General features: G+C 45.7%; 2 protein-coding genes across 7 annotated transcripts in view; one reads left to right on the plus strand and one right to left on the minus strand.

Moving 5' to 3' along the window:
• The first annotated feature begins 23 nt into the window (after positions 1-23).
• Positions 24-12,993, plus strand: LOC106586761 (uncharacterized). Of its 3 annotated transcripts, none has more exons than XM_014174367.3 (7): positions 24-158; positions 11,148-11,242; positions 11,591-11,635; positions 11,744-11,797; positions 11,922-11,957; positions 12,100-12,159; positions 12,503-12,993. In XM_014174367.3, exons 2-7 carry the CDS (start codon positions 11,156-11,158, stop codon positions 12,584-12,586), a joined length of 366 nt encoding a protein of 121 aa, XP_014029842.1. In that variant the 5' UTR covers positions 24-158; positions 11,148-11,155; the 3' UTR covers positions 12,587-12,993. The 3 variants fall into 3 exon arrangements, with proteins under 3 accessions (XP_014029842.1, XP_014029836.1, XP_014029837.1); XM_014174361.3 differs by lacking the exon at positions 24-158 and adding an exon at positions 7,880-8,038; XM_014174362.3 differs by lacking the exon at positions 24-158 and adding an exon at positions 7,880-8,038 and having other exon boundaries at positions 12,506-12,993.
• An 18-nt stretch (positions 12,994-13,011) lies between these two features.
• The window catches only part of LOC106586756 (POU domain, class 2, transcription factor 1), a 34,733-nt gene continuing 19,910 nt past the window's right edge, over positions 13,012-27,834 (minus strand). Inside the window, exons 4-16 of one of the 4 annotated variants that reach the window (XM_014174349.3) lie at positions 26,959-27,054; positions 25,596-25,778; positions 25,120-25,206; positions 24,617-24,746; positions 24,333-24,424; positions 24,056-24,232; positions 22,677-22,818; positions 22,410-22,555; positions 22,131-22,322; positions 21,891-21,996; positions 21,464-21,791; positions 21,117-21,205; positions 13,012-19,886 (exon numbers count right to left, since the gene is read on the minus strand). In XM_014174349.3, the coding sequence (XP_014029824.1) occupies positions 19,612-19,886; positions 21,117-21,205; positions 21,464-21,791; positions 21,891-21,996; positions 22,131-22,322; positions 22,410-22,555; positions 22,677-22,818; positions 24,056-24,232; positions 24,333-24,424; positions 24,617-24,746; positions 25,120-25,206; positions 25,596-25,778; positions 26,959-27,054 (2,043 nt within the window). In that variant the 3' untranslated portion in view covers positions 13,012-19,611. Of the gene's footprint in view, positions 19,887-21,104; positions 21,206-21,463; positions 21,792-21,890; positions 21,997-22,130; positions 22,326-22,409; positions 22,556-22,676; positions 22,819-24,055; positions 24,233-24,332; positions 24,425-24,616; positions 24,747-25,119; positions 25,207-25,595; positions 25,779-26,958; positions 27,055-27,834 lie in introns of all 4 variants that reach the window. The other 3 variants (XM_014174347.3, XM_014174345.3, XM_082969159.1) reach the window with 3 other exon arrangements.

Raw genomic sequence — 27,834 nt, forward strand, 5'->3', positions numbered from 1 at the left:
GGTCATGTGATGTAGAGTTTAAGTACCGCCCAGAAGAGTCACATGGGTGGGGATCGTTGAACAGCTGTAGGGCGACAGATAACAACATTAACATGAATTACAAACTGGGGGGTTCGAGCACCGAATACCGATTGGCTGACAGCCGTGGTATACCACAGGTATGGAAAAACATTTATTTTTACTGCTCAAAATTACGTTGGTAACCAGTTTCTAATAGAAATAAGGCACCTCGGGAGTTTGTGGTATATGGCAAATATACCACGGCTAAGGGCTGTATCCAAGCACTCCGCGTTGCGTCGTTCACGTCGTTAATAAGGACATCCCTTAGCCGTGGTATATTGGCCATATACCACACCTCCTTGTGCCTTATTACTTAACTGTACTTTTTGTGATGAGGATACAGAAACAGTTTTGCATTTATTTTAACATTTCCTACATGTTAAGAGATTATGGCAAGATATTTGTACGTTTATTATTGATAAATAGTATTGATGACTTTTGTTCATTATGGGAGAATGTACTGCTGGGTTTAAGGATAAAGAAAAACAATTTTACCTCCAAAATGTAATTGTGCTAATGGGATCATTTCATATTCATACATGTAAATTCACTAATAATTCACCGTTTTTTTTATTGGGAGTTCGAACAGTACATTAAGATCATTCTATTCTTCAAATAAGAAAGCTGTAAAAACTGTCAACAACTGACACCCCACGAAGCATCGTTACCCATCGAGCCACAAAGGCCGCGGCCCTTGCAACGCAAGGGGAAACCCTACTTCAAGTCTCAGAGCGAGTGACGTCACTGATTGAAATGCTATTAGCGCGCACCACCGCTAACTAACTAGCCATTTCACATCGGTTACACTCACCCCCCCTTTGACCTCCTCCTTTTTCCGCAGCAACCAATGATCCGGGTCACGGCACCAATGTAACAGTGTAGGTTCCGTCCCTCTCTTCGCCCCAACCTGGGCTCGAACCAGGGACCCTTGCACACATCAACAACTGACACCCCACGAAGCATCGTTACCCATCGCGCCACAAAAGCTGCGGCCCTTGCAACGCAAGGGGAAACCCTACTTCAAGTCTCAGAGCGAGTGACGTCACTGATTGAAATGCTATTAGCGCGCACCACCGCTAACTAACTAGCCATTTCACATTGGTTACATCAGCCCTTTATCTACTTCCCCAGAGTAAGATGAACTCATGGATACCATTTTTATTTCTCTGCATCCAGTATGAAGGAAGTTAGAGGTAAACAATGTGAACCAACGCTTACTAGCGTTAGCACAATGACTCGAAGTCTATGGTATCTACTAGCATGCTAGCAGTTACCATAGATTTACTTGTATATAACTGCCTTAATTTTGCTGGACCACAGGAAGAGTAGCCGCTGCCTTGGCAGCAGCTAATGGGGATCCATAATAAATACAAAAACAAACGCTAGTTAGCAACTTCCTTCAAACTGCACGAAGAGACTTAACAATTGTATCCACAAATTCATCTGACTCTAGGGAAGTAGATAAAGGGCTTCATTGCCAAAATCCTGAAGTATCCCTTTAAGGCCTTTGCATAATCTGTAATTTGTTGTACCCTCTAGCATATAGCGTATATGTTGTTCTTGTTTGTTTGTTTGTGTATTTCCTGTGGTGTTTTGTACAATAAAAAAATTATATATATATATATACAGTTTAAGTCGGAAGTTTACATACACTTAGGTTGGAGTCATTAAAACTCGTTCTTCAACCACTCCACAAATTTCTTGCTAACAAACTATAGTTTTGGCAAGTCGGTTAGGACATCTACTTTGTGCATGACACAAGTAATTCTTCCAACAATTGTTTACAGACAGATTATTTCACTTATAATTCACTGTATCACAATTCCAGTGGGTCAAAAGTTTACATACACCAAGTTGACTGTGCCTTTAAACAGCTTGGAAAATTCCAGAAAATGATGGCATGGCTTTAGAAGCTTCTGATAGGCTAATTGCCATCATTTGAGTCAATTGGAGGTGTACCTGTGGATGTATTTCAAGGCCTACCTTCAAACTCATTGCCTCTTTGCTTGACATCATGGGAAAATCAAAAGAAATCAGCCAAGAACTCAGAAAAACATTGTAAACCTCCACAAGTCTGGTTCATCCTTGGGAGCAATTTCCAAATGCCTGAAGGTACCACGTTCATCTGTACAAACAGTAGTACGCAAGAATAAACACCATGGGACCACGCAGCAGTCATACCTCTCAGGAAGGAGACGCGTTCTGTCTCCTAGAGATGAACATACTTTGATGCGAAAAGTGCAATTCAATCCCAAAACAACAGCAAAGCTGGAGGAAACATGTACAAAAGTATCTATATCCACAATAAAAGGAGTGCTATATAGACATAACCCGAAAGGCCGCTCAGCAAGGAAGAAGCCACTGCTCCAAAACCACCATAAAAAAGCCAGACTACGGTTTGCAACTGCACATGGGGACAAAGATTGTACTTTTTGGAGAAATGTCCTCTGGTCTGATGAAACAAAAATATAACTTTTTGGCCATAATGACCATCGTTATGTTTGGAGGAAAAAGGGGGAGGCTTGCAAGCCGAAGAACATTGTGTGGATATATTGAAGCAACATCTCAAGACATCAGTCAGGAAGTTAAAGCTTGGTCGCAAATGGGTCTTCCAAATGGACTATGACCCCAAGCATACTTCCAAAAAAATGTATGGGCAGAACTGAAAAAGCGTGTGCAAGCAAGGAGGCCTACAAACCTGACTCAGTTACACCAGCTCTGTCAGGAGGAATGGGCCAAAATTCACCCATCTTATTGTGGGAAGCTTGTGGAAAGCTACCCAAAACGTTTGACCCAAGTTAAACAATTTAAAGGCAATGCTACCAAATACTAATTGAGTGTATGTAAACTTCTGACCTACTCGGAATGTGATGAAAGAAATAAAAGCTGAAATAAATCATTCTCTCGACTATTATTCTGACATTTCACATTCTTAAAATAAAGTGGTGATCCTAACTGACCTAAGACAGGGAATTCTTACTAGGATTAAATGTCAGGAATTGTGAAAAACTGAGTTTAAATGTATTTGGCTAAGGTGTATGTAAACTTCCGACTTCAACTGTGTGTGTATATATAACAGCTGTGGAGTTACAGTAAAGTTGGATACAATGTTGCACTTAAGATTACAAGTGGCACATTCTGTATTTGGTATTTTTGGTCGAGGAAGTAGCCTCGTTGTAATAACAATGATATAGTTTTCTCGATATACAAAAGGTAAAGAACAAATAACATCTTATTCGTTTTGAAAGCAGGTGTATGCCCAGGTCTACTTCATCACTCTCTCTCTCTCTCTCTCTCTCTCTCTCTCTCTCTCTCTCTCTCTCTCTCTTCACTATCATCATGTCACATTTGAAGAGCATTTCCCCTCATCATTCAGACCAGTAGCAATCCACCTTCCATCGTCAGATGATGCCAGGGGGGCATTTCACACAGGGATGTCAAAAGGCTTTCTCGTCCCCATGCTATTTACCCCGTCCTTCACCTTAATTAAGCCTATTGACGAGTCCACAAACCTCCATTCTGGTCAATAATATTTAAAAACACCCTAGAGAGTTTAAGTTATTCTGAACCATATCTTTGAAACGTGATGATAAGTTGATATCCTTGCTCACTGTCCACAATACTGGAGCTGGCACTTTGTCGTGGTGGGGGAGATTACACGTCTTCCTGACGTGACCTGTGGGCTGTAACAACATGAGCCAAATCTAGGCTCCTGCAGGTCTAACCATCAGGTTGCGCCAATAAGCACAGTAATGCTTACCTTCTTCTTTACTATTGCTGGAGGAAGCATACAGTTTCTTTAGAAAATTACTCATGACACCGTAAAAGAGCAGAGACCATGGCCTTTGAACTAATGTCATTTCTCATCTCTGATTTTAGATTCATAGACAGTCTGTTGTTAAAGCATGCCAACTGTAACAAATGGAGAGACAGCCTAGTGAACCTACACTCTGGATAAACAAATCCTAAGGGGATAGATACATTTACATTTTAGTATTTTATTAGACTCTCGCGCAATTAGGGTTAAGTGCAGGGGCGAAAATCTGATATCAACTTTGGAGGGGACAATTACATTACATTTTCTCAAGAGCAATTCCTGAGGGGGACACCAAAAGTAGTGCTGTAACACATAGCCTACATTGTAATATGGTAAATGTATATTGAGGAACCAAAGAAATAAGGTGTTTGCCGTACTCCTAACTACCGGTACCCAAAACTACACAACTAATGTAACGGCTGTCTTCAGAAATGAACCAAGGCGCAGCAGGTATGTGAATACTCATATTTAATTACAAATAAGGAGTATTCACATACCTGCTGCTCCTTGGTTCATTTCTGAAGACAGCCGTTACAGAACCACCCACCAAACCAGGACCAAGCAGCAGAAGAGGAGGAAGCCACAGGAAAAGAAAATGGAGGAATGGACCTGGCAGGACGAAAGACAATTCTGGGAGGACAAGTTAAGGGAGCTAAGGAAACACGAGAGGCACCCCAAATAAAATATTTTGGTGGGGGCACACGGGTAGCTTGGCCAGGCCAGGGAAGAGCCGTAAGCCAGCTACCCGTGACTACAGGGAGGTGCGTATGAGGTGGAGGGCGCCATGTTACACTGAGGTACGCACCATCTCGCCTATACGGACGCACAGCCCAGTTCGCCCAGTACCAGTGCCCCGCAGGTGCCAGGGCAAGGTGAGCATCGAGCCAGAAGGGGTGATGCCAACCCTGCAATCAAGACCGCCAGCGCGCCCTTTCGGTCCGGTGTTTCCCGCTAGACGACACTAGCATGGAGGTGCGTGTCTCCAGGCTGGCACGTCCAATACCAGCCCCACGCATCAGGAGTCTAGTGTGTCAGCCCAGCCTCGCCAGTCAACAGTCACCAGAGCTGCCCGCCAGTCAACAGTCACCAGAGCTGCCCGCCAGTCAACAGTCACCAGAGCTGCCCGCCAGTCAACAGTCACCAGAGCTGCCCGCCAGTCAACAGTCACCAGAGCTGCCCGCCAGTCAACAGTCACCAGAGCTGCCCGCCAGTCAACAGTCACCAGAGCTGCCCGCCAGTCGTAAGTCACCAGAGCTGCCCGCCAGTCGTAAGTCGCCAGAGCTGCCCGCCAGTCAGGAGCCACCAGAGCCGCCCGCTAGTCAGGAGCCACCAGAGCCGCCCGCTAGTCAGGAGCCGCCAGAGGGGCCCGGCTGCCCGGAACTGCCAGAGTAGCCAGACTGCCCGGAACTGCCAGAGTGGCCAGACTGCCCGGAACTGCCAGAGTGGCCAGACTGCCCGGAACTGCCGGAGGTGCCCGCCTGCCCGGATCTGCCAGGGTTCCCTGCCTGCCCTCCGGCCCAGCCCGAGTGGCCCTCCTGTCCTCCAGCCCAGCCCGAGTGGCCCGCATGCCTTCCGACCCAGCCCGAGTGGTCCGTCTGCCAGGGTCAGCCCGAGTGGCCCTCCTGCCCTCCGGCCCAGCCCGAGTGGCCCTCCTGCCCTCCGGCCCAGCCCGAGTGGCCCTCCTGCCCTCCGGCCCAGTCCGAGTGGCCCTCATGCCTTCCGACCCAGCCCGAGTGGTCCGTCTGCCAGGGTCAGCCCGAGTGGCCCGTCTGCCCGGCGCAGCTATCGGCGCCACCAAAGTGGGCGACGCCGAAGGTGGAGCGAGGTCCACGTCCTGCACCTGAGCCACCTCCAGGATAGGTGGGTTGGGGAGGGAGGGTGTAGCACAGTGCCGTCGGTGACGGCAGCCACCCTCCCTTCCCTCCCTTATTGTTTAGGGGTTATTGTTTGTTGGTTTTGTTGGGGTATTGGGGATTTTCTTGTGTTTTCTTTTTTTAGGTGCATCCGGGGTCTGCACCTTGAGGGGGGGGTACTGTCACGTCCTGACCAGCAGAGGGCGTAATTGTGTTAGTCTTGGTCAGGATGTGGCAGGTGGTTTGTGTTTGTTAAATGTTTGTGTTGTTGATTGGGACTTCCAATTGAAGGCAGGTGTGTTGAGTTGCCTTTGATTGGAAGTCCCATATAGGTGTGTGTGTTTTTCTTTGGGGTTGTGGGTGGTTGTTTTGCACTGCGTTTTTTAGCCTGCAAACTGTTGCTGCTGTCGTGTTTATTGTTTCCTGTGGATGCTTTACTCCTTTTGTTGGGTAATTAAATATGAGTATTCACATACCTGCTGCACCTTGGTTCATTTCTGAAGACAGCCGTTACAACTAATCACAACAGCAATACCATTGCCTTTAACAAATCTTAGTTCAGTCACAAGTTTAATTTGAGAGTGGGGGTATCCATGGCATTTTCCAATTATGTTCCTATTTTACAAGTAAAAAAAATGGAGAACCTTTCATAATGTTGCCAAACAAAGACTCAACAAACTTACCTGAGACTCCCTGTCTCTGCCAGTCTGTCCCTGCATATCTGTCCCCAACTCTGCTGTCTGTGTGCCATCTGTTGCCAGCTCTGCCTAATGACATCATTGTGAAACATTTCCATTAGAATTTCATTTCTTTCTTATGAACATTTTATCAATTAGTCTTTGAGATATTAGGCTACTAGGGTTCTTACTTTGCGTTTTGGTGTACTGAAAAATACTCTGATGTCCGTCTTTTATTTTTCTGCCATTTTTCTACCTGGCTGGCTGGCTGGCTACACACACACACACAGTGTGTAGGTTATTTACAGTAGGAGATGGGCTTCTATCATCTTATCTTTTATCATTCTATTTGGGCTTCGATCTAAAAGGTAGCTAGCAAATGTGAAACGGATTAAAATGACAAGAGTTGACAGCTGTATGAGTTCACCATTTACACAACATATGCTGCAACCTTTTGTAATTTTAATAGTTTGTTTCATATTGGCTGGCTTCCAACAATAGCTGAATTTGCAAAGCTAGCGAGCACCAATTCCGTTTCAGTGGTGTTTGCTATAATCTTTGCTACCCGGGTTAAATAAAGGTGAAATAAAATAAATAAATAAAAGTTCCCTTGCGACAATTTAGCTTTTGCAACGAGACCATTAAATATATTTAAGACAATGGTAGAAGAGAGTGTAGTTCTGTTCAGTTTGGACTTCAGTTTATCGCTAACCTTATCGCAGGGACTTTGAAGCACTAACTTACATCATCTGCATGCTGATCTTGGAATAAATTGACGATAGCAAAGATTCCATCTTTGACGAGGCCACATAAATGGAATAGGTACTAGCTAGCTTAATAGTTAATATTTGCGCACTAGCTCTGCATATTCAGCTAGTGTGTGTGCGCGATTGACTGGATTAACCTCACTTCAGTTATGTGCATTGAGTGCCTTTCAGACAGTAGATACGACCCCTCTGTTACCTTGCCAACTAAGGAACTGGCAGTGGATTAAAACATTGTGAGGCAAAGTGTGGGGGGGTCGCAATCTTTTGAAACTTAAAAACACGCTATTAAGTGTCTATAATCAGCACAATTGCTTTCATTGCGTATTATTAATATTATTTAAATTACATAGTTATGTTTCAGTGATATATTGGGGGGGACAAATCATATTTTTCCAAGGATGGGGGGGTCGTGTCCCCCCCAGCCCCCCCGGGATTTCTGCCCCTGGTTAAATGCCTTGCTCAAGAGCACAGACAGATTTTTCCACCTAGTTGGCTTCAGGATTCAAACCAGCAACTTTTCAGTTATTGGCTCACCGCTCTTAACCGCTAGGCTACCTGTCAGAGAATGATGGTTTGAGCAAGGAAGTGACACAGGGGGCAGAGATATTGGTGTCAGTGCAGCCACTTCCTGTCATCAGCGATAGAGAGAGAGTGTGCAAGAGAGAGAAAGAGAGAGGGAGGGAGGGAGGGCTAGAAAGCAATTAACCAAGAGAACCCTCTAGAGCCACCGCCATCATTCACCCCAGGACAGAAAGAGAGAGATCATCACTTGTTTCCTCGGAGGGAAAGAGAGGAAAAAAGGGAGAATGACTGCTCCATGGTGGACAGGTGTTGTGGTGATACTGAAGCTTGTGTCTTCTGCAGGTAAGTACCATTCCAGCTGTACCATGGGAGTCACGTACTAGCCATGGTGGAACAGACAGAAATGGCGATACCATCAAAACAGAGGTGTTTGACCTGAATTTAGTGTCAGGGTTAAGGTTAGGGCAATGTTTCGTTAAAGTTTGTTAAAGTGTCTGTTTGGTTAGAAACTTTTGACTTCTGTACTTTTTAGTGTGGCCAGATAGTAAGTTTCCTGTACTACAGTGCATTATTTTCTGTCCAACACCCTAGATTTTTACTCTCCCACCATCACCGCCTTCACCTTGTTTCCTACCCAGAGCACAGGTGGCTGGTGGCACCTTAATTTGGGAGGATGGGCTCATAGTAATGACTGGAACGGAATAAATAGAATCAGTGGTGTGTGTTCGTGGATGCCAAGGGAAGCCAGGCTACCCCAAAAAAGTATTTCAATTCACAAGAGGCTGAATATATCTCACCAGAGAAGGCATCCGAGCGAGCAAAACAGCGCCCCTCTGTCTCTGTTTGTGTAGGCCATATATCTGATGCTGTCTGGTCTAAAATAGTATGAGATCGTTGCCGCCCATATCATTGAAGGGAAGACAGAGAGCATTTGGCCTCCCTTGATAAAAAAAAAAAGCTCAACTGTGAATGATCCTGGTGCACCAAAAAAAGTGTCAAGGGAAATACAAATCCAAAAGTGTTTGGATTTGTCTTCACTCCAATCACATCGCATCAAGAGCATACGTCACTAACAGAAACTCGTGTTGTGTTGTTGTCCTAGCTAGCTAGCTAAAAATGTCACTTTCCTAAATTAGCCATGGATGGAGATAGGGATTTGGACTTGGACTGGTTTTACTTAATTCTCCTTACTGGCCAATGATTATAATGGCACGAACCAAGATAGAGTGAGAGGAGATGCTGTGTACAATTCAAGGCTATCTCTTCAGACAATACAATTTTCCCTCACACCTTTTTTCTGGCTTAGCTTCCCCAGTGATTTTACCCCACACCACTACTGAATGGAATGGTATCAAACACATCAATTGCACGGTTTCCATGGTTTCCAAGTGTTTGATACCATTCCATTCACTCCGTTCCATCCATTATCCCATCACCAACCTGTGACCCAGAGGCGCTCTGCCCTGGGTATGAAAAGTGTCCTCCCCCTGGTCAGGTTGAGAGAGAAGGTTCCAGGAGCTCTATTGCTCTGTGCTAACTGTTCGTGTTTGTGATTGAGTTGCTACGTTTCTACACATCTATTTTTGCGTCTGTGTAGAACATGAAAGCTTTGTTCATTTCAACGTTACCACAAAGACAGAGAGTCACAGACGGATGAGAGACAGTAACACCTGTTGGTGAATGAGAATTGAAGTGGAAGTGGTGAGTGATTATTCTGAGACAATGTTGCTCCTGAGTAGTGTGTGGACTCAATAGTGAATTTGTCCTTGATGCAGATGTGTAGATGATCACCAGCTGGGCACAACTAAATGCCCCCCCCCCCCCCCCCCAAGCAGTTACACCACCAAAGACTCAATTTGTCACAATACAGCTTCTGTAGAAACCACTGAACTACATACTGAGTTGCACAGACACAAACCACAAAGAGGGAGAGAGATAGAGAGAGAGATAGATAGAGAGAGAGATAGATAGAGAGCGCTGAGAGGAAGACAGTTATCTACAGGGTCATTTTGTCTTTGCGATGACAGGGTGTCTGTTTCTTAGTTACTCTACTAAAATGTCTACCTGCGTAAGGGTATAGCCCTGTGCTCAGTACTACCCTATTCTCCCTTCTAGTTCATTATCCATGCACCTGTTCTTCTAGTTCATTATCCATGCACCTGTTCTTCTAGTTCAGTATCCATGCACCTGTTCTTCTAGTTCAGTATCCATGCACCTGTTCTTCTAGTTCATTATCCATGCACCTGTTCTTCTAGTTCATTATCCATGCACCTGTTCTTCTAGTTCAGTATCCATGCACCTGTTCTTCTAGTTCATTATCCATGCACCTGTTCTTCTAGTTCAGTATCCATGCACCTGTTCTTCTAGTTCAGTATCCATGCACCTGTTCTTCTAGTTCATTATCCATGCACCTGTTCTTCTAGTTCAGTATCCATGCACCTGTTCTTCTAGTTCAGTATCCATGCACCTGTTCTTCTAGTTCAGTATCCATGCACCTGTTCTTCTAGTTCAGTATCCATGCACCTGTTCTTCTAGTTCAGTATCCATGCACCTGTTCTTCTAGTTCAGTATCCATGCACCTGTTCTTCTAGTTCATTATCCATGCACCTGTTCTTCTAGTTCAGTATCCATGCACCTGTTCTTCTAGTTCAGTATCCATGCACCTGTTCTTCTAGTTCAGTATCCATGCACCTGTTCTTCTAGTTCAGTATCCATGCACCTGTTCTTCTAGTTCAGTATCCATGCACCTGTTCTTCTAGTTCAGTATCCATGCACCTGTTCTTCTAGTTCAGTATCCATGCACCTGTTCTTCTAGTTCAGTATCCATGCACCTGTTCTTCTAGTTCAGTATCCATGCACCTGTTCTTCTAGTTCAGTATCCATGCACCTGTTCTTCTAGTTCAGTATCCATGCACCTGTTCTTCTAGTTCATTATCCATGCACCTGTTCTTCTAGTTCAGTATCCATGCACCTGTTCTTCTAGTTCAGTATCCATGCACCTGTTCTTCTAGTTCAGTATCCATGCACCTGTTCAACTGACTGTGTTTATTTCAGCAATAAGGCACGAGGGGGTGTGGTATCTGGCCAATATACAACAGGCTAAGGGCTGTTCTTACACACGATGCAACGCGGAGTGCCTGGATACAGCCCTTAGCCGTGGTATATTGGCCATATACCACAAACCCCTGAGGTGCCTTATTGCTATTATAAACTGGTTACCAATGTAATTAGAGCAGTAAAAATACATGTTTTGTCATACCTATGGTATACGGTCTGATATACCATGGTTGTTAGCCAATCAGCATTTAGTGCTCAAACCACCTAGTTTAGAATGATATATTTTACCCCCCTCTTCCTCTGCACTCGTCTTGTGTTTGAATGACTGACTCTGTGCTCGTCTGTGTGCCCTGTCTGTGTTTTAATGGTTCTTGGTCTTCTGTGTGGCCTGTAGAGGCTTCAATGACTGATCCAGCCATCTGCTACATACTGGATGGAATCCTGCTCTTCTACTGCCTCATCACCACCTTGCTCTTCTTCAGAGCCAAGGTGGGTCACAATACAGACTGTCTACCACTTGTCAGGTACTAGTTATTCAAGTGTATACAGTGGGGGTGAGTTTGTACACAGGTAATTACAGAGGCATGTTCCCGTACAATTAAATATTGTGAGAGGATGTATTATAGATACTGTACATGGATATAGAAGAGTATCATTATCTCTTCTGTCTCTGCTTTCCCCTCTCTCATTATCTCGCTCTCATGATCTCTCATCTCTTTCTCATTATCTCTCTCCCTCATCTCGCTCATTATCTCGCTCTCATTATCTCTGCTTTCCCCTCTCTCATCATCTCTCTCATTATCGCTCTCCCTCATCTCTATCTGTCTTTGTCTGTAGTGGTGCAAGTCTTCACCTGAACCCAAAGAGGACCCCACCCATGCAGTGAGTTCCCTAAAACGTCCCATACCTTTCAAGTGTGTGTGTGTGTGTGTGTGTGTGTCATCATGGACATGACGTGGTACTGACATTCTGAATATATGTTTTTTTAAGGAACTCAAGCCAGGTGCTAATGCTGACGACCAACAGTCTGCAGCTACTAGACGGGTGAGGGAGTGGGGGGACTATTATGGCTGGTGTGTGAGAGAGGCCTTGTTCTAATTCCGTGTACAGATATTCGTGATCCGTATAGTCTTGCTAATGTGTTTATGTTTGTGGTTGTCCGTCTCAGAAGCGCAAACAGGAAACTAGTAGCGACACATACCAGGTAAAGACTTCTCTTTATACCACAAGTTTATTAGCGTGCTGAGATGTTGCAGAACACTGAGACCCTGAATGCAGCCAGTGTTTTGGATAGGTTCATCCACTTCCACAAGCTCCTAATATTGAACTTGTATTTTGTTCTCTAGGCCCTCCAGATAAAAGATGATGGGAATGATGACTACCAGGTGATCATGTCCAAGGGGAGGGTAAGAGTCCATCAGGTCGCTCACATGGAACATGACATTTAGGAAATAACTGTCCATCTCAACTATGTATCAACATGTGACATAGAAGATTGAAATAGTCAGGGTAGTGTATGCATATGTTATTTATATACATTGGAGAGATGGAAAGAGGAAATATCCACTCCGTGGCGTGTGGATAGTCATCAGGGTGTCATAACGCTGCTATCAAACTTACATGAGTAAAGGAAGACAAAACTAGGGCAACTCAATGTGACATGTTGTCCGTCTGTAGAATAACTCTAAAGGATATTAACCTACCTACACTTTCTTCCTGTGGGTTCTCTCCTCACATGCTCGCAAAAAGAAGAACAAGAAGGCCCAAGTCCCCCAGCCTCTCAGTGCAAAGACCCAGACCCGGGCCACTGCCCCACCACTACCTCCACACTGATCTGACCCAGTCACCTCTGGGCACGGTGGCAGCAGCCGACTCCACTTGCAGCCCTGCCCTGCACTGATTCAATCTCTTAAGAGTACCTTTAGATTATTTTCCAACCTCTATGTGCATAGCAGTCTTCTACCCCTGAGCTCAACTCCCTGGCCTGTTATTGCATATTACAACTCAGCAGAAAAGTGTGCATGTGTCTTGTCAATGTGTATTATCATGTCATTTGTTAAGTCCATCTATGGCTGTATGTGGTAATGTCAACATTATGACCGTAATAAAAGACTGGAACGTTCCAATGTTAAAACACTTGGAAAATGGTTTAATGACGTTTACAACAAAAGAGAACTGTACAGTTACAGTAAAAGATTATCTTTATATATATATATATATATATATATAAAAAACTAAAACAAAAATACAGCAGACAAATGCATCAAATCTACCATGTATCTTGATTCACATACTTAATGTTCTACACAATCTTTCAGTTCTATATGCTGCCAACCGCCATGTCTGGGGGGGGGGGGGGTTCTTAGTCGGATATGAGGCATGTGTCCCCGTGGCAACAGTGAGCAGTATTCTAGTCCATGGTGTAACAGTGGAACCGCGAGTCACAATGACAGCATGGCTCCCAGAGTTCTAGAGTGACAGACAGGAAGTATTGAGAGGGAAAACTAGTCAGAAAATAAAGGGGACACATTCCTTTAGTTTAGCCCAAGCTTGGTTTACAGAGGGAGAATTATCAAGGATTTTACAGAATGCATTTCTCAAAAATCCACAAACAGAAGTAATATTTACAAGTTGACCTTTTGTTTTTATTGTATTTTTTCTGCTTGTTTTTCTTTTTTTTTTAACCATGGACACTTGGTCCGTGTTAACTGATATAATCACACAGAATTTTTTTACACACCCCAAAACATACAAAAATACTATATCTTTAATCTACTAAGAGTAAGACAATTCTGCAATTAGTTCCATGCTGTGGCAGAAAAAGATCGATACACCAAACAGACAAGATTGTTGTTTTAAAACAACAGACTTTTTTTCCCATTTAGATTTCTCAGAAATATACCAAAATATACATCTAAGCTTTGGAATTACTGGGGCAAGGGCTAAAGCCAGTGCTGGGTTTATCTCTTAATACACAAGCTGCAGGGTGAGAGAAAGAGAAAGAGAAAGAGAGAGAGAGAGAGAGAGAGAGAGAGAGAGAGAGAGAGAGAGAGAGAGAGAGAGAGAGAGAGCGCGAGAGAGAGTGTGTGTGTGTGACAGGACAGAGAGAGTTATCTTTGGTATCTGCGTTTGTCAAACATTAAATATTTGGATATTTTTTGCTTTGGGATAGCGCTTGTGAGATCCTACAACTCCCCCACTTGGAATAAAGCATCCTACAACGTTTCCCTGGGACTCCATTGACCAAAGAGCTTAGCCAATCAGACACAGGCCATGTAGAGTGAAGGACCATGATGTATAGTGTCACAGCGGGAGAGAGAAGCAAGAGAGAGACACAGAGAAATAAAGAAAGAAAACAGTGGTGAGACAGAGAGAAAGAACCAGAGAATTTGTATCCTAGAGACAATGTATCCTGGCAACTACAATAAACAGATAGGGAGCCAGACAGAAGCACTGTATCCAAGAAGCAGAAACAGTGTATTTTTGTGACAGTCTGAGACGGAAAAGGTGTGTCCTAGCAACAGTCCCGGAGACAGACAGAGGGACAGAAACAGTGACTCCTGAGCCTTTACAGTATGCACAGGATGCACCCTCAATGTGTATTAACAAACATCACCCAGCAATCACGGGATTGGATAATTGATCTGTCTATCAGAGAACCTTACTTTGCCCCTCCAAACTCTACCTATCCTCACCCACAGGCCCTGCTACAGGTGCCTGTTGTGTCCGCGGCGTGCACACACACACACACACAGCTCTGCCATATAGGCGTATCGACATTACAGGTGCTCAGGGAAGAGCGTGTGTGAGCACAGCTGCATGTCTTTTCTCGTGGGATGATGAGGCGGAGAGGGGTGAGAGATGGTGTAGTCCATATACAATCACTTCGGAAGTCTTTGGTTAACAATACCACAGGAAAGAGAGTGCAGCGAGGCAGTGCGCCACCAGGTGAGTAGACACACACCAACATCTTCATTTACAATCTAAATAAGAATATAAAAAGGACAGGATTGTCAAATCATAGAAAACAGAATAGGAGTGGGATAAATCAAGTACATACTACTAAAAACTGAAATGTGAGTATACTTTCAGCATTATAATAGGAGGTGGAGGTGTGAGAGGTCGCTGTGTGTTTAGCGTGAGCGATGATGATGATGCTCTTGTAAAAAATAAAGAGAAGCAGACATTCTTGAGTGCTGGAGTGTGTCATGTCTCCCCCCGGTGGCAGCAGCTGTCATGACACTCTGTACTCTTAAAACAGACATTTGTGAGCTTCTCTGATAGGACCATGTGTTTTTGGTGTTGTTTATGTTTTTTTCTTACGTTTTATATTTTTCTTTACTAAAGTAGATTAAAGCAAGTTTCACTCAGTCTCGAGAAAGAAATGAGGTATACAGCAGCTCCCTTAACCAAGCTAGTTACCCCAGACTTCCTGGTGTCTTGCTGCCCTCTCCCTTTACAAAACCTTTACACCCACCACACAGAACCACTGCGCCACATGCATCAACAGAGAACCACTTCTAGAGCATCAGACAAACCTGAGAGAGACATCCAGATCCACAACTGCACCAAACACAATAAAACTGTATCAAAGGGGATCCCCTCTAATGCACAAAGAACCTGTATGTTTGAAGGATCCACTGACTGAGCAACAGGTTATATTTAAATATAGCAAACCAGAGGAGTCACTGGTGCACCACCGCATACCAACAAAGATCCTGGATCAGCCTCCATCACAGGCAATGGATCACTGAGATACTTCAGTTACTGTTCCATATTCTCATTCCCATCTTCCATGAATGCTCTTATCATTATACTTTATCTGTAAGCTGAGAACTAATGCACCGTTGTGGTCTGCAGTCAGCTCTCCCTTCCTTCCTTCCTTCCTTCCTTCCTTCCTTCCTTCCTTCCTTCCTTCCTTCCTTCCTTCCTTCCTTCCTTCCTTCCTTCCTTCCTTCCTTCCTTCCTTCCTTCCTTCCTTCCTTCCTCACACACACACACACACACACACACACACACACACACACACACACACACACACACACCTCTGCTGGAGTTCAGTTATTAGTAAAGCTTTTCCTACAGGTATTCCCACCTGTCTGAGTCACCCCTAAAGTCATAGGTAGCAACATAACTGCGCCAGAACAGCACAAGTCCAAGACCTATGCACTGAGTCGGTTAGCTAAACACAAAAGATAGCGAGGAGGCAGCCTCTCTCACTAGATTACTCTCACACAAACAACATATGCTACAATGCTTTTGTCTTCTAAATAACAATAAGGCGTAAATGATAATTTTCATATTTTGTCAAACTAAGGAAGCCAGTGATCTTGCCCTCTCGTGCTATACAAAACAATTAAAGGCATACGTAATTAAAAAAAATTCTAACGATTGTTAAAAACAGCACAGCAAATCAAGTCCAGAGTAAACCAAAACACACAGACAAAAAAGACAATGAAAGATTAAGATTAGGCGCTTCAGAGTCTGTTTCCCTAGCAACAGCACAAACAGGGACTGTCCAATAGGAGCACCAGAGCAAGCCCCTCCCACTCAACAGACCACACCCACGTGTGTTGGCTACAGGTGTCTGCGATTCATGCACCAAGGGGTCTAAGTTTTTGGTCTTGAAAGTTTTTCAAAATTGCTATGATTAATAAAAATGTTTTTTTTTTTTGTCTTTTGAATATAAGCATGACAAAACACTACATTCAGTCTTGATAACATACTAGTTCAAATATAAAATATGAATATCTTACATGTGTTGTGTATATATATGTATAGAATTAAGAAGAGAAAAAAGCTTTTTTTCTCTTATCCTTTAGTCGTTCCGCAGATAAATATTTCATTAACTTCCAATGGTGCCAATGGACACTGGTTCACCTAGCTACCGCACTTCACGACTGGTGAGTGACTACAAACAGGACTACAAATAGAACGACAAGTCCCATTCGGAAAGAACACCAGCCAAGTGAGCAGCATGGAAACATCAACCCAGCCGCAGAGAGAAAGGCTTTCGCTTTGCTTTGGCAAGAAGGATCACAAAATAATGTTAAACTGTTAAAACCTGGAAATACCCATAAGTAGTAGTACTAGAAAATAGCAGTAGTAGTTTGTCCTAGTTTGAGATAACGATGACTCTTTTATGCCATCTTGTACAATTCAGCCATACAGTTCTTGTACATTCTACAATATTCAGAGGGTGTCAGATTTCTTAGAGAACCTAATGTTTAAGTGCTGCTGAGGTATTTAGTCAAAGTAATTCACGGGTGAAAAGGAGCACATAAAAACTGCACATAAAAACAGCGTGGAGCAAATTCTCTGCTTTCAAACTAGGCAGTCATTAATCTGGTTATGTTAGGGTCAATGTTAGGGTCAACACTATTGTTGTGTGGTGTTGTTGTTACGAAAAGGGGCAGTTCGATAAGGGCAGCACAGAGGCTACGCTGCTTGGTTACAGGTCAGGATCTTGGTAGGTCCGAAACGTCTTTACTGGTGCTGCCAGTGGATGAGCTCCCCATAGTAAAGCAAGTTGGGCATTGAGAGGAAGGAGAGAAGGTTTCAACCACAGGAAACCGAGACCTGCTAACAGGATATGGTCACAAAACTAGAAGAAGAAAACACGTAGAACGTTTGCCTCCATTCTAAGTTAAAGCAGCTGGTCATTAAAGCTAAAATATCCTTGTTCTTTAGAAGGGGGTTAGTGGGGGATGCACACAGGTGGGTTTAAGAGGAGAAAACTTGTCAGTAGTAGTATTATGTAAGATAGTGATCTTGTGAACAGCACTTGCTGGCTCACACAGGCACAGCAGCTAGTGAGAAAACGACTTTGGTTCAAGCTTTTTATTTCATGGCTGAGGATTAGTAGAAAAAGTAAAATGGACAGCCCTTACCCGACTATTGAAAGCCTGACTGCAGTCCAAACTGTTGCCCAAGCGGATATGCCAGTCTAGAAAGGATCAGGACAGTCTGCCATATCATCATAGGGGGAAACATGTAGAGAAACTGGACCGAGCCTTGAGGATACGCACCCATTGATATCATATAACCACTACCATTCAAACCTAAACACCCCTCAAATATATGAACTTTATACAGGGAGACACTACACCTGACCTCCCGTCTTCCCATACCTTTCTTTTTGGTTATTTGCCCTGCTACTTTAAAGCTGAGCAGGAGAGCCATAGTCAAATTTAAAAATAAGTTTGTCTTTGGAAAGTGATCATCAACATATTGCATTTTCATCTCCTGTTGTGAAGAGAGAGTTTGTACTCATAAATATTAGGACTAGGCTAAGCTACACTGACAATAAACAGCACAAGGTTTAACAAATATTTTTGGTATATCTTGAAGTAAGCCAGTCGAAAGACTGCAGAAATAAAGGACCTTAAAACCTGTTAAAAAACGTGACAGAATGTTTAAGTCTTTCAAAAACAGGCAGACTGTAGTTCATTGGTGGCATTAAAAAAACAATGGTATTAAAAAAATGAAAAATATCTGAGCAAAAATACACAACGTCCCCATCTACCGCACACCAACGCCATCCAGTTGGCATGGCAACCATACAGACAGACCGTCAGAGAACACTCAGTCACAGAACTCCATGTATCATACAGCTAACTGAGGCGTCTGTATTTGCCTGAGCTATAAAGGTCACAAGAAAACCACTTAGCCCCTATACTGCCTGACCTATGAACTGTGAACCCTGAACTCCCCCGCCATGATCCCAACAACACACAACCACCACCCCGACAACCCACAGATATGGGTCCATATGTAACCCGGGTTAAAGCTCTAAGCGTTATCATTTCTTATATCGGTGTCTATGGTCTGCACCTAGACTACCATTTACAAACGCTCCATGGCCACTGGGCTACTGCGAAATGTCTAGCTCAGTGTTACCAGACAGAGAGGACCAGTGAGAGACCACGCAGCCAGCCCTGTTCCTTAAAGCAACGATAACCGTTATATCAGCCACTTATTATTACTAGATTTTTAAAGCCTTATAACCACGATAAAACTAATTATATATATAGCAGTTAAAACTTAATGTTAGACGTATAGTTCTGAAAATGTCCACTCACATAAAAACAAGAGAAAACAAACTAAAACGAGAACGCCTCTAAAATAAAACTTTGATATTCGTGCTGAGGCCTTTCCAACAGAGCCTCCGACACTAAATAAACTCAACCTAGACAGGGGAGACGCACAAACCCCCCTTTTAGTGATGATGTAGATTGTGAACTTAGTAGTAAATCATTTTTGTTAGAATAAAAATTTTAAAAGTAAAATCACACATTTTTGGTTAGAAGTACTTCAGAAGAAGTTCTGAACAGGGAAGAGAAAGATCTCTACTTGTGAAAAAGGTGACGGAGTAGAAAAGGGAACGCTAGGTGGGTCTTCTCTGTTATTTACTCTCCCAAGACGTTGGTCAGGGGTCACACAAGGAGCACAAACCATAGAGTTCAAGACGATCCTGCCTCAGAAAATGGCCGCCCCAGTCCTCCTGTGTGACCTGCCGCGTCCAACGACAAAAACATCCGTGAGTTGCATCTCATTTTTGGAGTACTGGGGAAGAGAATGAAAAAAAGACCAACATTGTTTTTTAAATAAATTCCAACCCGCTCCACAGAGGGTTTCTTTTTGGTGGCAGCAAAATATTTAAATAATGACAGGTGACAGAGAGAAGGAAGAGGAGGAACAGGTGGGTAGAGCCATTAGTCTAAGGCCAAATCCCAAACAACAGCCCTATTCCCCCATATAGTGCCCTAATATGGCCAGAGCCAGACATATCGTACGCTACATTTAACCAAGAGTAGTGCACTAAATAGGGCATAGGGTTCCATTTGAGGCCTCCAGCTTCACTGGGCCCTGGAGGCAGTGGTGATGGTGGAGGCGGGAACTGGTACAGTCGCCGTGGTGACCTGGTGGTCAGCTGAGACCTGCAGGGCCCCTCCCCCAGCAGCTCCGGCTGACACCAGGTTGACAGGGTTGGTGGTGAGCAGGGACAGGTTCTGGGGGTTCAGGAAGAGGGGTTGCATCAGGTTGGGGGTGCTGCCAGCAGAGGTATTGGCGAACAGCAGGTTACCGCTCCCGTCCAGCGAGGTGATGGGGAGAGCGCCGCCTGATGCCAGGGCTGCAGGGGGAGGAGAGGAGGGACAGAGGGGTTACCTAGATATCTAGACATCCTCAGTTGGAGGAGTTACAGCTAACTGTGGATGGATATGAAGGGTAACGTTGCTAGCAAGGAGTTCTCATTACGTCTTGTACAGAACGGTGTGACGTGTGGTGAAGACCAGGAGGACAGTGTCCGGTACAGACTAGTTATACAGCACAGGAGGTTGGTGGGGAGAACGAGCTTGTGGTAATGACTGGAGTGGAATCAGTGGAATGGTATCAAATACATCAAACACATTGTTTCCAGGTGTTTGATGCCATTTCACTTGCTCTGTTCCGGCCATTATTATGAGCCGCTCTCCCCTCAGCAGCCTCCACTGTTCTACAGGTGTATAAGTGGAAGGTTCAGAGCAATGAGAAAGGTAGTCTTAAATATATTGAGGTTGGACAAACAGTATAAAACTACACTGAACAAATGTATAAACACAGCATATAAAGTGTTGTGCCCATGTTTCATGAGCTGTAATAATAGATCCCAGATATTTTCCATTCTTTCTCTCAAATTTTGTGCACAAATTTGTTTACATCCCTATTCATGATAATTTATCCTTTGCCAATATAATCCATCCACCTGACAGGTGTGGCATCTCAAGAAACGGATTTAACAGCATGATCATTACACAGTTGGGGACAATAAAAGGCCACTTTAAAATTTGCAGTTTTGTCACTCAACACAATGCCACATATGTCTCAAATTGAGGGAGTGTGCAATTGACATGCTGACTGCAGGAATGTCCCCCAGAGTTTCTGCCAGAGAATTGAATGTTCATTTCTCTACCATAAGTTGCCTCCAAGTTGTTTTTAGAGAATTTGGCAGTACGTCCATCCGGCCTCACAGCCGCAGACCACCATCCCATGACCTCCACATCCAGCTTCTTCACCTGTGGGCTATTTCTGTCTGTAATATAGCCCTTTTGTGGGGGAAAACTCATTCTGATTGGCTGGGCCTGACTCTCCAGTGAGTAAGCCTATGCCCTCCCAGGCTGTGCCCCTGCCCAGTCACATGAAATCCATATACTAGGGCCTAATTCATTCATTTCAATTGACTGATTTCCTTACATGAACTGTAACTCAGTAAAATCTTTGAAATTGTTGCATGTTGCGTTTCTATTTTTATTCAGTATAATATGAGAACAGGCTATGTAAATAAATGAGGTAATTAAACAGGTGTACTTGCCGCTCCACAGACCTTGGATGGTGGCTAGGGTGCTGTTGCTCAACATGGCGGGGTTCAGAGCCCCTCCCAGCCCCCCTGGAGCCAAGCTCAGCAAGGCCCCCCTACACACAGAGTAAGAAAGCAGGAGAGATTAAAAATCATTCTGATTCCTCCTTCAATGCCTGAGATTGTGATGATCATATGCTACTATTAATTCTATGATTATTCAAAACGTTTTGACTATTCACAAATACTATTGGAAGATTATATTTCATTATATAATTCTGCATTCCAGATATAGCATGAGGACAGCCCTTCCTGTAGTTTGATATGTGCTGTGATCAGACCCTGCGCCGATATCCTCTCCCCATCCTACTCACCCAGGAGTGAACTGCGATGACGCCATAAGTCCTTGGTTAAGCCCGGCCATGGCAGCGAAACTAGTGCTGGTGGGTAACTGGGCGGCGCCTTGCAGGGCGGCCGACAGGCCCAGTCCAGCCACCATCACCTGACCCGTCCCCAGAGTGGTCGCTAGGGACGACGGTGCCTGCGTGACCACCGTGTGCTCCTGGGTTCCGCCCGTCTCCGCCGCCGTGGCCTGGAGGGCCGTGGGGGAGGGGCTTAGCGATGGGGAGCTGGTCACCGCAGTAACCATGGGTGCCGTGGAGATGACGGATGCCGTGTTTGTGGTCGCTCCTATGGTCGTGCCTGGGACAGAACGGAAGGCTGGTGTTTAGTATTTCAGGACCAGAAGATTGCTTGATTCCTAGCTAAATATGATCCTGTCCTGCCCCTGCCCCTGTGCACCTGTGAAGGTCAGGCCAGACACGCTGCTGCTGCTGAGAGGCATCACTGGGTTTACAGTCAGTGTAGTCGGTGTGTTACTGGTCACAAGGCTGGCCGTACTGGCCACCTGCAACAGGGAAGGAGAGGGGTTGAACACGGAATAGGAAAAAACACTTTGCGTGTGTGTGTGTGTGTGTGTGTGTGTGTGTGTGTGTGCGTGTGTGTGTGTGTGTGGTACATGCCAGTGTGTGTTGTCCATACCAGGGGGATCGTAGGGGTGAAGATGGTTTTGATGGGGCTGCTGCCTGTCCCTGTGTTGCTGTATCCACCGCTGGGGGGGTTGATCCTCTTCTCTTTCTGCCGGCGGTTACAGAACCAAACCCGGATCACCTCCTTCTCCATGTTGAGCTGGTCGGCGATCATGGTGATCTCCTCAGAGGTAGGTTTTTGGTTCTGCTTGAAGAGGGCAAAACCCCAGGGATTCCCTTTCAGTATGGGGCAGTTCCTGAGAGATAATCTAGAATATGAAATGTCACTCACTTCCAGAAATCTCTTTTCTAAGGCCAAGCGGATGTTGGTCTCGATGCTGGTCCTCTTCTTGCGTCGGCGGTTCAGCCCCTCCATACCCAGGCCAGGGGAGCCCAGGGCGCTGGGGCTGGACAGGGCCTGGTCAGACGACAGGTTGTCTGCATAAACAGCACCGCGACAAAGGACAGGGACAAAGGTAAAGACCAGGTACGTTTACGTACACAATACAGTACACAATCCAGTACACACACAGGGCTGGCGGTCAGCTCAGGGACAAACCTGCATCGTTGAGCCACTTCTCCAGCAGTGGCTTCAGCTTGCACATGTTCTTAAAGCTGAGGTTCAAGGCCTCGAAGCGGGAGATGGTGGTCTGGCTGAAGTCGTTACCGTACAGCTTGCCCATGGCCAGGCCAACATCTCCCTGGGGGAGACAGAGACAGCTCTGCTGTTATCATACAAACATACACACACACCTTCCTACAGCTCCCTGACAACCCCAACCACACACACACCTTCCTACAGCTCCCTGACAACCCCAACCACACACACACCTTCCTACAGCTCCCTGACAACCCCAACCACACACACACACACACACACCTTCCTACAGCTCCCTGACAACCCCAACCACACACACACACACACACCTTCCTACAGCTCCCTGACAACCCCAACCACACACACACACCTTCCTACAGCTCCCTGACAACCCCAACCACACACACACACACACACACCTTCCTACAGCTCCCTGACAACCCCAACCACACACACACACACACACACACACACACACACACCTTCCTACAGCTCCCTGACAACCCCAACCACACACACACACACCTTCCTACAGCTCCCTGACAACCCCAACCACACACACACACACACCTTCCTACAGCTCCCTGACAACCCCAACCACACACACACACACACCTTCCTACAGCTCCCTGACAACCCCAACCACACACACACACACACCTTCCTACAGCTCCCTGACAACCCCAACCACACACACACACACACACACACCTTCCTACAGCTCCCTGACAACCCCAACCACACACACACACACACCTTCCTACAGCTCCCTGACAACCCCAACCACACACACACACACCTTCCTACAGCTCCCTGACAACCCCAACCACACACACACACACACCTTCCTACAGCTCCCTGACAACCCCAACCACACACACACACACACACCTTCCTACAGCTCCCTGACAACCCCAACCACACACACACACACACACACACACACACACACACACCTTCCTACAGCTCCCTGACAACCCCAACCACACACACACCTTCCTACAGCTCCCTGACAACCCCAACCACACACACACACACCTTCCTACAGCTCCCTGACAACCCCAACCACACACACACACACACCTTCCTACAGCTCCCTGACAACCCCAACCACACACACACACACACACCTTCCTACAGCTCCCTGACAACCCCAACCACACACAAACACACACACCTTCCTACAGCTCCCTGACAACCCCAACCACACACACACACACACCTTCCTACAGCTCCCTGACAACCCCAACCACACACACACACACACACACACACACACACACACACACACACACACACACCTTCCTACAGCTCCCTGACAACCCCAACCACACACCCACCTGTGTGAAGCCCAGTTTGATGCGTCTCTGTTTGAAGGTCTTGGCAAACTGTTCCAGCTCCTCCAGGTCACTGGGCTCCTCCAGACTGGGCGTGGCCAGGCGTTTAGGGGGCGAGGTCTGGCTGTGGGACAGAGGCTGGATGGGCGTGGCTGCTATCGTACGGGTCGGAGTCGCTGGCTACAAGACGGGAGATGGGGTGCGTATGGGGTTAGACAAACTAAACATGGTTTCAACTTGAAAGGTTTGAAACATGGTAGCTGTATCTTTAGTGTCTGACCTGTGTGGCGAGCGTGATGCTGGGATGCGTCTGCAGGAGGTTGGCTTGGCTTTGAGGTAGTTGAGTTAGAAGACTCTGGCCTTGCAGGAGACCTGTTGAGGGAATCATGGAGAACTTTTAAGAGGCATAAAGGGAGGGTGAGATTATATGTCTGCGTGCCTGTGTTCGTGTGTGTGTGTGTGTGTTCGTGTGTGTGTGTGTGTGTGTGTGTGTGTGTGTGTGTGTTCGTGTGTGTGTGTGTGTGTGTGTTCGTGTGTGTGTGTGTGTGTGTGTGTAGTACATACTCTGCTGGCCCTGCGGCGACTGTGAGATGATGAACTGGCCAGGCTGCAGCTGGGTAGCGATGTGGTGGCCGGGCTGAACCAGGACAAACTGGGGCATGGTCAGGTTCTGCTGCTGCAGCTGTTGTAACTGCTGAAAGTCCTCACACACATACACACCAGGAGAGGAGCACACATTACTACAGGTATACACAATCACTTCATGCTGTTCTTGTTCATCTCACACAAACATGGAGCCCTCGTATCTAGAGGTAAAACAGTATTAACAAGCAGGCTATAGTCCTACAGGTAACAGTGGTACAGGGTTCCAAAGGTCTGCCTTCTAGCTTCATACTGCAGAGATAAACAGAGGAAGGTTCTCATCAAGTGTCCACAAGGAGATCGGGTTCTAATGTACTTCAGGTAAAACCACACTCATTCCTACCACACTGTCTTACAGATGTACCACTACAGTTACATTATACAGGTCCAGTCATTCATGTAACAGTGATATAAAGGTGTACTACAGGTAGGTAACTGCTGAAGGTCGCCATCTCATAGGGGTATCCCAGCTGGCTTAGCTGGCCTGGAAGATGGGTAGAACCAGAGGGAATCTGAGGGGGAACGATGTTAACATTACCTCCAGAGCTCAATGGTTCCTGCATATTCAATTAATGATGACACTGTGGTTGGTATATGATATATAGTGGGACAGTATTGGGTTTGACATCATTACATCGTTTTTTATTGATTTCACACCCCATTCTAGAGGTAGCAGGATACTCTGCCCCCTGCAGATTCCGTCTAGCCCTAGTGATGATGTGGTGTGTGTGTGTGTGTCTATTTGTCTCTCTCTGTGTGTGTGTGTGTGTGTGTGTGTGTGTGTGTGTGTGTGTGTGTGTGTGTGTGTGTGTGTGTGTGTGTGTGTGTGTGTGTTTGCGCACATGCGGGTTCTCGTGTGTGTGTGTGTGTGTGTGTGTGTGTGTGTGTGTGTATCTCTTACAGAGGTGATCTGGATGGGCTGGGACAGGGGCAGTTGTGTGATAGGGGTGGCTGCAGAGGCAGAGATGCTTGCCCCCGTAGTGCTGCTCTGCTGGCTGGCTGACTGCTGCTGCATGGCTGCTGCTAGGAGCTGGGCCTGGGCCTGCTGCAACAACATCTGCTGCTGCGCTGGAGACAGGGTCAACTAGAGAGAGGAGGGGGGAGAGGAGGAGGGGGGAGAGAAGAGGAGGAGCGGGGAGAGGAGAGGAGGAGCGGGGAGAGGAGAGGAGGAGCGGGGAGAGGAGAGGAGGAGCGGGGAGAGGAGAGGGGGAGGGGGGAGAGGAGAGGAGGAGGACATGGTAGAGTGGGAGAGGAGAGGAGGAGGAAAGGAGGGGGCAGAGAGAAAGAGGGAGATAGAAAGCGAAAGATGACGTATTGTGGAGAGAGGGTAGAGCGAGAGGGTAGAGCGGTGTGAGAAATAAAGAGAGACAGCAGGGAAGAAGAGAAACAGTAGGTTGTCCTAACTATTCTTTTCAAAAGTCAAAGGATTTTCATGTTTCAAATGAATACAACATCAAGCAGTACATGTGATGCAGTGACAGCGTGTCCAGGGGCCAAGAGATGGAGAGAGGAAAGGACTCATGCTTTTGGACAGAAGATGACTTTGCTGTGAAGCCTTACTGGATGAAGACGTCACAGCCACTGGCTGTCTGACCCTCAGTTCACATGTGAGGGCATGCTGGCAATGTGACAGCGACAGAATGATCACAGATCAGCATGATGCCTGGGCACGCACACACACACACACACACACACACACACACACACACACACACACACACACACACACACACACACACACACACACACACACACACACACACACACACACACACGGTACCAGGGTGATGCGTGTCTGGGGAGTTGGCATGATCTGCATGCACAAGCAGGTTACATCCCAATACTCTTAAAACAGTTCCTCCCTTCCACACTGATCATAGCAGGAATTAATGGAATGCATATGATAGGTAGATTTACATTTACATTTAAGTCATTTAGCAGACGCTCTTATCCAGAGCGACTAGATCAATTCCCATCCAATCTTTATATGAATCACTAGTCACTAAGGAAAGGAAACAAGGAAAATAGTATTTGGACATAACACCCTCTCTCTCTCTGTGTGTGTGTGTTCTTCTCTTTATCAGCCCTGATCCAAGAACAGTGAAACAATCATGGTGGACGATGCCTACTGGGCATTTGCTGTTCTTTCAGATCAGTGCAGATGAGGGAGAGGAGACGAGAAGGCCATAGAGATCCATCACATTACAGACAGACAGACAGATGAACTGACAGGCAAGCAGGCAGGCAGACAGCATGCCACTTACTCCAGCTATCTGTCCCCCAGCCAGCATGAGCTGGGCCTGAGGCAGCACGCCCTGCTGGACGGAGGTTGGAATTGCACCCGAGTCTTCTGACTTGGACTAGAAGCAGAGTACATAGCATAACCTTATATAGGATAACCTTACACAGGATAACCTCATGTTTTATTTATTTAACCTCCCCATAGATAAGATGAACCTCCCCATAGATAAGATGAACCTCCCCATAGATAAGATGAACCTCCCCATAGATAAGATGAACCTCCTCCAGATAAGATGAACCTCCCCATAGATAAGATGAACCTCCCCATAGATAAGATGAACCTCCCCAAGATAAGATGAACCTCCCCATAGATAAGATGAACCTCCTCTAGATAAGATGAACCTCCCCTAGATAAGATGAACCTCCCCATAGATAAGATGAACCTCCCCATAGATAAGATGAACCTCCCCATAGATAAGATGAACCTCCCCATAGATAAGATGAACCTCCCCATAGATAAGATGAACCTCCCCCAGATAAGATGAACCTCCTCCAGATAAGATGAACCTCCTCCAGATAAGATGAACCTCCTCCAGATAAGATGAACCTCCTCCAGATAAGATGAACCTCCTCCAGATAAGATGAACCTCCTCCAGATAAGATGGACCTCCTCCAGATAAGATGAACCTCCTCCAGATAAGATGAACCTCCTCCAGATAAGATGAACCTCCTCCAGATAAGATGAACCTCCTCTAGATAAGATGAACCTCCTCCAGATAAGATGAACCTCCTCCAGATAAGATGAACCTCCTCTAGATAAGATGAACCTCCTCTAGATAAGATGAACCTCCTCCAGATAAGATGAACCTCCTCCAGATAAGATGAACCTCCGCTAGATA

The sequence above is a fragment of the Salmo salar genome, chromosome 25 (assembly GCF_965601325.2).
Source record: "Salmo salar chromosome 25, fSalSal1, whole genome shotgun sequence".
Lineage (NCBI taxonomy): Eukaryota > Metazoa > Chordata > Actinopteri > Salmoniformes > Salmonidae > Salmo > Salmo salar.